The 12,864-nt window shown below is 51.2% G+C and overlaps 1 protein-coding gene across 2 annotated transcripts; it reads right to left on the reverse strand.

Moving 5' to 3' along the window:
* Positions 1-786: 786 nt before the first annotated feature.
* On the reverse strand, positions 787-11,887 carry LOC120890102 (putative PWWP domain-containing DNA repair factor 4). Of its 2 annotated transcripts, none has more exons than XR_013431634.1 (3): positions 11,802-11,887; positions 6,347-6,501; positions 787-1,166 (listed from the first exon to the last, which is right to left on the reverse strand). XR_013431634.1 is itself a non-coding variant. In XM_078034084.1 (3 exons), the coding sequence occupies exon 3, from the start codon at positions 5,474-5,476 to the stop codon at positions 3,374-3,376; it is 2,103 nt and encodes a 700-aa protein (XP_077890210.1). In that variant the 5' UTR covers positions 5,477-5,682; positions 6,347-6,501; positions 11,802-11,887; the 3' UTR covers positions 1,896-3,373. The 2 variants fall into 2 exon arrangements, 1 of the variants encoding a protein (XP_077890210.1); XM_078034084.1 differs by lacking the exon at positions 787-1,166 and adding an exon at positions 1,896-5,682.
* Between the last annotated feature and the right edge of the window lie 977 nt (positions 11,888-12,864).

Genomic DNA, 12,864 nt, shown 5'->3' on the forward strand with positions numbered 1-12,864 from the left:
CAAAGGAATTAGATATTTTTAGGAGGGCAGATGGAGAATGATTGTAAGCAATAGCGAGGAGTGAGGAGAGCATTGATGTTACCTCAAGGCTCTGTGACACAAGGAAGGTGCTAGAGAAGGCTCAGAGGATATATTATCCTAAGGTGGAGGTGAAGGAGCTTGATTTGTATGACAGTGAACGAAGAAAGCACAGAGGAAATTTTCAGGATGTCACAAGGCAGAAAGTTGCAGGGCACAGGCTGTGGCAGGAAAAGGGGTTCTCATCAGTAGGATGCCAAGCTCTGTGGGGCTTCTCAAACGTGCCACCAGAAGATTGTCTAATTGAGACAATCACAGAGATGACCCCCCCGCAGCCTGCAGTATTAGCGGGGTGCCCATTCAAAGCACTGGATGCTAAATACCAGCAGGATTCCACTGAATGTCATGGCTCTTCCCAGGAAATTACAATGAAATTTAAGAACAACAACAAATGTGGCCCTTCTCCTTCGCTGGCTGTAGTTCTGCAGGCTTGAAGTGCCACCTAAGCAGCCTATAGGCCTCCCTGGGTCACAGAAACTCTGCCACAGCTCTGTGCTTGTGAGCCAACAAGTCCCCCCCTCCACTGAATGATATTCTTTACCATGCCTTGGTTTAGCATCCCCCAAATCCACCCCCACATGCCTTCTCCCAGTTCACACGAGAACATTTTAGCCAGGCCCTGCAGTTCATCTGAGGAGAAGGCATCTCCCACCCACACAGGAACTGCACTTCCCTCCCCTGCTGCGATGGGCTGTGATCTTACCTACTCTGAGTTTGCCCTTGCCATCGGTCCTGCAGCAAGGACAGTTAACAGGATGGATGCTGCCCAAGACAAGCAACGTCTTTTGAGGTGGCTCCCTTACAGGCGGTCTTTGTGGCCTACAGAGACAAAAAAGGTGCTCCCCAGTTCACAATGATTAGGGGATTGCTGATTCTAGGGTGACAGCTTGGGGGTTCCCGGTGCTCCAAATTCTTGTGCTCATCGGCTTTCCAGGTCTCAGGGCTCTACTCCTCCCTCTTCAGCTCCCCAGTGGAGGTGGAGACCTGTGCACCAGCACATGCCATCTCTCTGCAGCAATGCCAAACATCCATTAGCACAGGACCTGGCCGTCAGCAGCGTGCCTTACAGCTGGAGGAGAAGTGGACTCCTGGAAAGAGGGTTTACAATAGGTGACAGGTGAGGCTATGGCATCACACAAACCCACCTGCGATGGAGATCCAGCAGGGACCCTGCCTCAAAGAGGAGGAAGATAGGAGCTCACGGGAGACATGGCCGCCTCTCCTGGATAAAGGTACCACTTGTAGATGATATGCAAAAGAGACCAGCCTCTCTCCCTTCACCCCAACCAACAGAAACCTCCGACCTGAAAAATAGCGGGGGGGGGGGGAAGCAGGATCTGGATTCAAATGCAGGGAGTCAGCCCATGTGGCTGGTCACCATTTCTCACTAACAGGACCAAGTGTCATATCCTTGTTCCCTCACAAGTGCGATTGTCACCTGGGTTGCAAGATTCCCGTCCCTTTCTAGGGCACCTGGAGTTGATCTTCAGAGCAGAGCCTTAAGCCACAGCTCACTTGCTCTCCTGATGAAAAATGAAGGAATGAATGAATGAATGAGGCAGTAAGGGAGAGAGTAGAACCCAGATGCTAACATGGCCCCAGCTGAGAGAGAGAGAGACACAGGGTCGTGGAGAAGCTAGAGGGCACTGTCTGGGTGAATGGGGTCTGCACAGAGTGCCGAGGCCTACAGTCTGTTGAAAATGATTCCCAGGACCATGAGGGCTTCAGGGGGCCCCAGGAGGCTGCTCTCTGTCAGAGAGGTAGGTCAGGCCTGACACCCGTACCGTCTGGAAGGCGACATGTAAAGTTACACAACGTCAACCACAAACGTGAATATTTATTTGGAATGAGCAGGGAACTCACAATGAGCCTTCAAAATGACAACAGCCACCACGATACTTTCCATGATCTTATTTCGTGGTGAGTGTGCTTATACGCTTTCTTGGATGCTCCACCGGAGCGAGCCATGGTGCAATTTCAAGCGTGGTGGAGCAGGAGTCCAAGGGGAAAGACACAACAGTTGGATTGTGAATCCAGAGAGCTACCTTGCAAGGTCGAGAAAAGCACCTGCCTAACATAGCCTAACACACATAGCCTAACACACGAGAACAAGGGACTTCCTCCAACAGCTACCCACCCGCTCAGGATCCCCTCAACCCTCGATGCTTCATTCAATCAAGTTTTCAAAGTAAACTGGTTTTTCTCACGTGTATTCTCAGAAAGACGTTTTGCTTCAAGTTCGTAGGAGAATCCGTGGGTTTTGCACGCATCATTTGAGGGTGTGTGTTTAATTACATTTGGACGATGGCCAGGTAGGGCCGAGCAGAGGCTGTTTCTATCTTCCATTTGCAACTTGGCAGTCCCGGTACTGGCACTGTGCCAGCTGCCTGGAAAGACTGACCCAGCCTGCGTTTCTGCGGTGGGAGCCTGCTGGCCCGTGAAGAAGTCGGGGGGTACACCTTGAGACAAATGTCTCTGTGTGAGGGCCTGTGGGATCCAGAGCAAATGCTTGCTGTCCTGTAACTCATCCTCTGTGGATGGGCTCCTCTCCCATCCACTCCATGGAGTGGCTGGCCTGTGAAGTGCTCAACCTGGGACTGGATGGCCATGTGAGGAGGATCCAGTCACTGCCAGTGATGGGAGGGGGCCTGTGGCCTGTGTGCTTCAGGAAGCCGCTGCTCTTCCGCCTGTGAAGAAGGGCCACTCCCTGCTCCCAGAGGCGGAATTTCATGAATGCACCAAGTCGATGCTCCTGGGCAAGATCCCACGGGACAAAAGGGCCCTTGGGTGCCAGGATTTCACCCATGCCCAGAGGATGGTGGGCTGGTGATCCAGCAACTCTGTGCTCGGCTGGACTTCCAGAATGGCTTTTGAAGAAGTATCAGAAGGTGATGATATCACAGGAGAAAGCATCTCTGTCATTGGTTTTGACTTCAAGAAGCAAATAGGTGTAGCAGGGAAAGTTCGGGGATGATGTCAAGAAGGAGCCCAAGGCATATGTATATCCACATGTCCCTGGACGCAGGAAAAATCCAGGGGATGTTTGTGTGAGCACACGCATGAGGTTTCCCAGGTTAGTGTTGCTAGGTAGCTGAAGGCCGGGCCTTTGCTGGTGTGTGTCTTGTATGAAAATATCAAGTGGGAAGGGCAGGAGTGTCGTGAGAAATAGCGGGTGAGGGGTTTGGGGACAAGAAATGTGGCTGAAGGTGGCATCCACCAAGGGGAGAGATGGATCCACCATGAAGAGTGCACCTTCCAAAGGTCTCTTCCAAAGGTGCCAAGCATATGGGACTGCCTAGGGAGGGGGTGAGGCGCCTCCTTTCACACAGAGGGGCGGCCTGATGGGTTGGGGAGAGGAGGAGGCCCCTGCGGAGGTGCAGGGCTGGGGAAGAGACCTGACCACCTTTCTGCCTCTCCTGGATCTCTTCCTCATCTCCTTCAAGATGTCCTTGTCGAACAGTTCCTTCTCCCGTGGATGCACAGGTGGCCCTCGCAGGTACTTCTCTTCTGCTCCCTTGTAGTCGAGTCCGTCCAGCGCAGCGATTGAACAAATGATCGCTTCTGGCAGCAGGACTTCCAGAAGAAATCTCACTTTGTCACCTCTGATGAGAGTGAGCAAGGCCTTGTCCGTTTGCTCGTAGATGTCCTGCAGATGCTTGACGACGACATCCAGCTGATCCTCGTCCTCCAGGTACGTCTCGATGCAGAACACGTACCGGCTTTCACTCAGAAAGGACGTCAGCCACCGGGACTGCTTCCTGCCCTTCACGATGTCCAGCAGATGGTGGTCGGCCCCCTTCTTCTTCACGATGAAGTCCACCAGCTTCTGGTTGGCTCGGTCCCGAGCGGCCCTCATGCGGTCGGGGAGCAGCTTCTTGCAGGTCCTCTTGCCGCCCGCGCCCACCGAGGTCTCCTCCTCGGAATCTTCCAGGTCTGCATAATTCACCTTTGGAAAACTGACGTCCAGGTCCCCGTCTTGGATGGCTTTGCGCATGGGGTAGCTGGCGTCGGCCGCGTAGTAGTCCAGGAAGGAGCCCACGAAAGAGCCCCGACCCACCCGCTCTCGGTAGTGGGCAATGAGCGACAAGCACCAGTTCACACTCTGCCGGTACGCCTTGCTGGCTCTCTTCAGGAGTTTCTCCTTCTCCTCACAATCCAGGTGCTTCAGCCTGTGCAGAGGGACCCGAATGCCGCTGCGTTCCCCGCGCAGGTTCGCCTCAATCAACAGCACCCGGGCCGTCTTCTGGGTTTTGCACACGCTCTTGACCACTGCCGGCCAAAACGGATGATCCTGAAACTTGAACCAGACCATCGTCCCTCTTTTGATAGGGCAGGGCTCGCGTGCCGAAGGCCCTGCTGCGGCTCCTCGCGCTGGTCGATCGCCAGCCCTTATGGTGCTGGCCCTGGCGGCCCTCATCGCCTGGGAGCGCACACGGCGTGGGCGCCCCTGCAGTCCTTTCTTGGGGTCTGGCGCCTGGAGCTTCCTTTTCCTGTGGGCGAAACCGAGGGAGCGATGCAGGCTCCGGGTAGAGCAGGTGGAGGATGCTGCCATCCCTTCCAAGGCGCCCTCGCCTGGGCCCTCTGCATTCTCTGTGAAGGCAGTGCTCTCCTGGGAAGTAGCCGGGGTCTCTGGGCGGGTGTCCCCGGCCTCTTGGTGCTGAGCTTTGGGCACGGCTGCAAAGAGTCTTGCTGGAGGCGACCAAGCTGGCTGTTGGTCTTTGGCACAGGCATCCTCCCCCACGGCGGGAGGACGCGCCAAGGGGCCTGCTTCTTCTGCCCCCTCTTCCTGGCGGTCACCTCCACTAGGAGGCAGGAAATCTGGACGCTGGTGGGTGCCTTGCGATGCCTCTGCTTGCTTTTCAGCTGGAGACAGGCGGATGGCTGTGTGCACCTGGGAATTCTCGCCATGCAGGTCGTGCCCCTTCTCTGAACGCACGCGCAGGGATCCCCGGTGTTGTCCCCTTTTCTTAGTCCAGAAGTGCCCTTTGCGCCTCTGATACTTTCTGCGAGGTGGCGAGCTGGCTGGCTTTTGGAGTACCTCTGCAGGCACCTTAGGGGTCCCTGGCTCCTCGGGTTTTCTTCCTTGATCCAAGTGGGCTTTCTCAGTCAGAATCTCCAGCGCCACTCTAAGGGCTCTCCTGTACCTTCTCTTCTCCCCCGATGGCACAGTGGCCCTGGACCATGCCCGGGCTGAGGTGGCCAGGGCTTCGATTTCCAACTTGTTCAGCACCCTTGCGTCTTTGCCCTTCACTCTCAATTTTTGGTCTTCAGAGAGGATCTGGACTTGGAGAGAAAGCACCCTTCTCCTCTTATATTTCGGCAAAGTCCAAGATCTGGACAGAGCCTTGGCTGGCCACAAGCGGCCTTTCCAACTGCACAGGACATACTGGGTGTCCATTGCAGTTGGAGTTGGGGGTCAGGAGGTGATTGGAGGAGGGCAGGACGCCTGGCTGTCAAAACCACCGCTAATGCAGTTCTGCCCTAAGGCTGCGTGCAGTCCTCAGGGACTGCAAAGGGCTGGCAGCTTGAGTGGCTCTCTTCCCGCCCGAGTCTCCCTGAGGTGCTGGGCTGACTGCTTGTTTTTGTGGGTGATACAGGAGCAACCTGGAGTTCACAAAAGGAAAAGCAGAAAAGTGTCAAAAGAGAAAATTCCTCTCGTGCAAGTAGAAGCACCCTGCTCTATGAGATTGTTGGGGGGATGAAAGAAGGAAACACAGAGAGCGTGTCCTTCACAGAAGGGTTTATAAATGGAAAGTACTTGGGGGAAAACAGACAAAACCCTGGAGGTGTCAGGGGGGCTCCACAACAAGGCAAATCCAACATCTTGTCCTAATTGTAAGGATTGTGCAGCTCAAAGAGCAAGCACACGAGGAAGTGGGTGTCATGCCAGGGGACCCTTTCTCGAACTGTATACATTCTGTGCCTTTTTGGCTCCTGGGGCTTCTCCCCTGGAGAATGCCTCGGATTTTCTTCTTTTCTGAGGGGTTTGTGCCGCCCTGCCCTCCTGCAGGAGGTGTTTGTGCAATGTCACGTTCAAGAGCTTCCACGTGGAACCCAGGGGTTTGTGAAGGTCCTCCTGCGGATTCTTCCTGCCTAACGGGGTGAGGAAGAGCACACTGGTTCAGGCACTGGTCTCCAGCTGTGGCCTGAACTGCTGTCTCGTGGTTTACATCTTCTGTCTTCCAATACCAAATCTGTGATTCTTACCGTGAAAACAAGGGTCTGAACGAACAGCAAGGCGCAACAGAGGGCTGTGGGAGAGGCTTACCCAGGGTCACGAAGGTCCAGTCCCACATCTGCTGCTGCAACTCCTCACCTGCAGAACCTTCACTCTGCCCCGTGCCTCCAAACTGCACTCTTCCTCCAGGGACTCCAGGGCACCCAAATGCAGATGGCCACGACCTGTTGCCCTGTGATGCTAATCTGGAAAACCCAAAAACAGGTAGGGAAATAAGCCGACTGTGTGTGACTACCTTCCCCATCTCTGGAATGCATGACTTCTGCAGCAGAAGCCATGTCCTAATGTCACCCATAATGCAGATGTCACATTTATTTTCTCGCATCTCTTGCATTTCAGAATATATCCACCTTCTTCCACTCAGTATAACGTGATCGCCTCTCTTGCAGGAGAGGAGGAACTACACCTTTCAGGACCTCATGTGCCTTGGCCACATAGATTTCCTATTATCAGTCTGGGTGCTGGAGGGTGTGTGAATCAAAAAATGGGGTTTGTCTGACTCTAGAACACATTAACCAGGCTTGCTGAGAACGTGAAATGCATAGGAAGGTCTGCCAAGGGTTAGCATGCAGCAGCCACTCACTCGAGTTTTTTTTAATTTATTATTTGTTCTGTTTGGGTATACATGGCAGTACAATGTACGTTGACATATCGTACATACATGGAGTATGGCTTCCCACTGTTGTGTTTGTATGTAATATGGAGCTACACTGGTCCTGTGTTCATACGTGAACAAAGGAAAGTTATGTTGATTCCTTCTACTGACTTTCCCTTCCCACGCCGTCCCTCCCCTTCATCCCCCTTTGTCTAATCCAAAGTACTTTTACTCTTCCCCGCCGCCCCCCCCCAACTTAATGTGTGTTACCATCTGCAGATCAGAGAGAACTTTCCGAGCCACTCACTCTTAGTGGAAGGACCTGTGTGCTTCCAACATATTACCTGCACATTCAGGCACACGCTCTCACACAGGTGTGTGGAACCAGAGTTCCGATCATAGGAGCATTATGACACGCATCTTCTTGTGAAGGGCCATTTTCCAGCATCACTGTCGTAAATGCCAAACTTCAACCACAGAAACTTCCAACCTTACTGAAAAGTGTAGGGCAGCCCATGAAATCGTTCCCATGATCCTTCTCTTCTTACTCTTCCACCCCCAAATACGCAGTGGAAACCCTCTAGTTCTACCCATTGCACAAACGCGTTTTATTCCTCATTTACATTTTTCACCACGAATGGATTACTTCAAACAAATGGTGCTGGGAAAACTGGAAACCCATGAATGAACTTTAACCCCTATCTCACCCTGCCAAAAAAACTCAAAGAGAATCAAGGACCTAGACATCAGACCAGAGACCTCGCATCTACTCCAAGAATATGTAGGCCCAGCTCTCCATCATGTGGGCTTAGGGACCGACTTCTGTAGCAAGATGCCTGAAGCACAAGAAGTAAAATCAAGAATCAATAAATGTGAAATTACCAAACGAAATTGCTTCTTCTCAGCAAAGGAAACAATGAAGAGGGAGCCTACATAATGAGAGGAAATCTTTGCCATTGGCACCTCAGACTGAGCACTCAGAGCGTTAATCTCCAGGACATATAAAGAAATCAAAAATTTAACACCCAAGAAACCAATAACCCAATCAATATATGGGCAAAGGAATCGAACAGGCACTTCACAGATGAAGAAATACAAAAAGTCAACAGATATATGAAAAAAAAAGTGATCAACGTCTCTAGCAATTAGAGAAATGCAAATTAAAGCTACACTGAGATTCCATCTCACTCCAGTCAGAATGGCGATTATCAAGAACACAAGTAACAATAAATGTTGGCTAGGATGTGGGGAAAACGTTCACTCATACATTGCTGGTGGGACTGCAAGTTGGTGCAACCACTCTAGAAAGCATCATGGAGATTCCTTAGAAAACCTGGAACGGAAGCACCATTTGACCTAGTTATCTGGAAGGACTTCACATCAGCACACTAAGGGGACACAGCCACAGCAAGGTTAGGAGGTCAATTCACAATAGTTAAGCTATAGAACCAACCGAGGTGCCCTTCAACAGATGAATGGATAAAGAAAATGTGGTGCATATATACACCATGGAACAACACTGAGCCATCATGAAGAAAGAAAATTTGGCATTTGCTGGTAAAGTGATGGGTCTGGAGGCTATCATGCTAAGCGAAATAAGCCAGTCCCCCAAAACCAAAGGCCACAAGTTCTCTCTGATAGGTGGATGCCCACACACAACAAGAGGAGGGGGGTGGAGAATAAAAGTTCACTGGATTGGACAAAGGGGAATGAAGAGAAGGGAGGGGGATAGGAATGGGAAAGACAGTAGAATACATTCCTATGTTCATATGTGAATACATGACCAGTGAATCTCCACATCACGTACAACCACAAGGATGAGATCCTAGTTAGAATCAGTTATACTGCACATGTCTAAGTCAAAATATACTGTTATGTGTGTCTAAAAAGAACAAATAAATAAATAAAAGATATAATAGATGACATTGAGGGAACATTGCTGTCGTTGTCATGACGAATTTTGTTTTCGTTCATTTGTATGCGGTGCTGAGGATCAAACCCAGTGCCTCACACATGCAAGGCAAATGCTCTACCACAGAGCTACGGCCCAGCCTGATGTCATGATGAGTTTTATCCACATGCACCTTGTGTGTGATTGAGTCTTCACGTGCCTCTGTAAGATTTCATGCTCTGGCAAATTCTACACAGCTCCTTTTAAAACATGTTGCATGTAGTGTGTGAAGTAGTCCACGGATGTGACCTCTCTGTAACACTTATGTGGTGTTTTGTACTATTTGTTATCCTGGAGGTAATGTGACCAAACATACGTCTGGGTCCTAGAATCCATTTTCCTCACGCTTTATTATTTGTCTCTTCTTCAATACACATCCTCTTTCCTCTCCTTCCAGATTTCACCAGTATGGACCAATACTGCTGTATTCTCATATGTCTTTATGGTTCACAAGGACAGTCCTTTTAATAAGTCCAGGCTACTGGAGGGCGAGTATCATGCCTCTTCGAGGGCCACCCAGTTTTCACAAGTACATCACAAAACCTTTCACTTCCAAAAACCCCACAAAAGCAAAATTATATGTTTTCTCATGCAAAAAGGTGTTGCTAAAGTAAAGGCACATGTGCGCATCTTTGGGTAGATATGGAGGGAGATAGAGAGGTCTTGATTAGGACTGATGACTGACTGATGTACAAGAGGGCTGGCAGAGTCCCAGATTCGGAATCAGGGAGCAGCACTTAGGGTAGACGTAACAAGAAACATCTAAGGAGGAAGAGCTAGACCTTCTTTGGAGTAACCGCTTCGAAACCTCTCCTGGGTGAGGGTGTCTGATTGCACAGGTTGGGGGACCCCTGATTAAGCAAACTCAGAGTAGGAGACCTTGGAGCACCTGAGGACACAGGATAAGAGGGACAGGGAATAACAGGGGACTCCAGACCTTCTGTCTCTCCTCAACTGACCTGCCGGCCCAGCCCACACGGCAAGCATGACTGTGCACCCTGCTGAAGCCGGACCGCACCCCAACATGCAGCCGCTGGGGCACATGCACACACCGCCACATGCACACTCAGATCCCTTGATGTTAGAGATGCAAGATGCCTGGGTCGCATGTTCACACGTGTACAATGCGTGCTCACTGCCTCTCCACATTCCCGTCCCCCAAAATGTTTCTGCTTCCAGCATAGATACTATTTTCAGGTCCATTTAGTTCCTTATATTGGAAACATACATGGGAACATCTAAACTCATGTTTAAAATGACAAAGTAAGCAATAGGTGAAGCATCCGGAATTCAATCATCCAGGAAAGCAATGCCTTCTGCTGACAAATGAGGCCACGGGCTGGACCCACAAATGTTTTTCCACTGAAAAGGTTTATTTCTAGGGCTGGGGCTGAGGCTCAAGCGGTAGCGCGCTCGCCTGGCATGCGTGCGGCCCGGGTTCGATCCTCAGCACCACATACAAACAAAGATGTTGTGTCCGCTGAAAACTAAAAAATAAATATTAAAATTATCTCTCTCTCTCTCTTTAAAAAAAAAAAAAAAAGAAAAGAAAAGGCTTATTTCTATAAGGATTCAAGACGCTTTAAGCGCTTCCCAGCCTATTTCAATATTGTTCAGCATCCCCATTTGGCTACATGTTCTCAGGTACCATACACTTTAACAGAGGACCTTGAGCAGGCAATCAAAACATGTCTTACCCGTATTTTTCTGGGTCACAGCAGCAGTGCCTCCTTCGGAGAGGCAATGAGAAGACGCATGTGTTTGGTCACCTAATTAAGTGCTCCTCTCAGCACGTGCTTTGGCCCGTTGCCCAAACACCTGCTATGGAGGGCTTGCATACAGCCCTTGCATGTGGATTTCTGTTCTCACTTGGCACAGCTGGGAAAACAGCAGTTTTCTCTCCCTCTAGAGAGACTGACAGGTAGGTAGGTAGGCAGGCAGATGGATGGATGGACGGGCAGATAGACAGAAGGAAAGATGATTGGTGGGCAGCTAAGTCAGAGGCATAGGGAGATGGACATGCAGGGAGACAGAGAGATCTTGATGAGGACTGGCTGACTGAGGTTCGAGCAGGGCTGGCAGAGTCCCAGATTCAGAATCAGGAGCAGCGCCTTGGGTAAAAGTGAGAGGCTTCCTTGTCCTGTACCTAAATCCTGCTCCTTCCAAACACACAGATCTTGGGAAAGACCCCAGCCAGCTATCCTGTAAAGCCTAGGCTTTTCTGTAGCCACAGACAACACCTCTTCCCCGGCACGCGCTTCCTCACGGGCACCGAACAAACTCAGACCCTTTGCGAAGGTGCTCGGGTAGTACTTACTGCTTCAGGCTTAATCCACCTAACTGCGGTGAGTGGTGTGACAAGAGGTGATGTGTCTGAGAGAAGACACTTCTTTGTGTGTGTGTGTGTGTGTGTGTGTGTGTGTGTGTGTGTGTGTCAGCACCCAGGGTGAGCACAGACTTATCACCTAGGCTACACAGTGTGATCTTCCAGTGCCACTCTCCAGCCGCCTTGTCTCATCACCCGCTGCCCTCAAGTGTCTCTCTCCCAACCTCCCTACACGAAATAGGTTTCTATGACAAGGAGTTGTAAGAAGAGCAAAGTTACACGGTAAAGGGTACACGCGACAATCGTAAAACGGAGGTGGCCCTTCATGAAATACAAGGGCATCTCCGCTTTCAGTGACTCGGAAGACAAAGCCCTCACACAACAGGTGTCATCTAGGGACATGATGACACCTTACTCAGTCTCCCCAGCCCGCCTGTCATCAGGAGCCGCCAGCCTCCCTAACACACAGAAGGGATGAGAGCCCTTAATGTGCGATTAAAGGACACACAGGCTCCCAACACTCAACACACGCGTGTGAAAACACACACACACACACACACACACACACACACACACACTCCTGCACTCACTCACGTTGATAGCAGACACCTACTAGTGTTGAGGTTTCTACAGTTATCCCATCTCTCCAGTCTGTAAATATCCTTGTGAAGTGTGTCTGCCGCCAGGAAGGAATGGCTTGCCCCGGTTGTCATAGAAACCAGAATGTCATCAAAATGCTCTCCTTGACGTTAGTTTACTATGGAAACCAGGAAGTAATAATATACCCTCAGAGGCAGAGTGTTGATCTCCATCTCATTCGGTCACACCCACCCAATCCAGGAAATGAATGGAGGAAGGTACCAGCAGATAAATGAATGAGTGAAGCACTGGACACGGGACTACACCCCCCATGGGATGGGCTTGGCGGGCAGGGAGTTTTCCCAGAATGGGTTTTGGGGGGAGGAGAGTGAAGCAAAAGACGTTCTGTTCTCCCTTGAGACACACCGGCCAGACCACATGAGGTCAGGTCCATTTGTGCAGCGGGGATCGAGGACACCTGGTCACTGTAAAAATGACCTTTGAGAGAGAAACATTGTGAAGCAAAGCACTTCAGCCCAGAGGAAGGTGAAGCCGAAACTTAGGTGGTGACGGGACCACAGGACCCTGGGTGTGCATGGACCCCAGCATGCTGATGGGGTGCTCAGCACACAAAGGATGCTGTGACGAGAGTGATTGCACAGCGTGCCTGTGACCTGGGATGGTAGGGAGGTGAGGATGAACCTCACAGTTGCTTGGGGTGTGCAGGGCACATACTTCCTACACCACAGGGCACCGCGGACACAGCACCCACTTCCCGTCAGCCATTCACACCAGAGACCAGAGACAGAGAGCTGCCGTCTGATAAGGTTCTTCCACCGATTTTGTCTAGAGGCGTCCCTGCTGTGGGGAGTCCTCAGGAAGGAGGACACAGTTCTGATGGGGAGGGCATGCCCCTTCCCTTGGTGTGAAGACCCCCATGGTGACTGCCTCCGAGCCCTCAGCAGGAGATCCCTGAACACTGAGTGGCAGGGTGGCGCCCACAGTCAGCCCTGTACCGTGCTTTTCTAATTAAAAGACAGCCCCTGCCCAGCATCACACTGATCAGACTGGGGTGCCCTGTGGCGGGTGTGGGGAGT

Source organism: Ictidomys tridecemlineatus, chromosome X, assembly GCF_052094955.1.
Source record: "Ictidomys tridecemlineatus isolate mIctTri1 chromosome X, mIctTri1.hap1, whole genome shotgun sequence".
NCBI lineage: Eukaryota > Metazoa > Chordata > Mammalia > Rodentia > Sciuridae > Ictidomys > Ictidomys tridecemlineatus.

What these genes read in the sequence shown, in the direction of transcription:
- LOC120890102 (XM_078034084.1), bottom strand. Translation starts at nt 5,476, where the DNA reads ATGGACACCCAGTATGTCCTGTGCAGTTGGAAAGGCCGCTTGTGGCCA.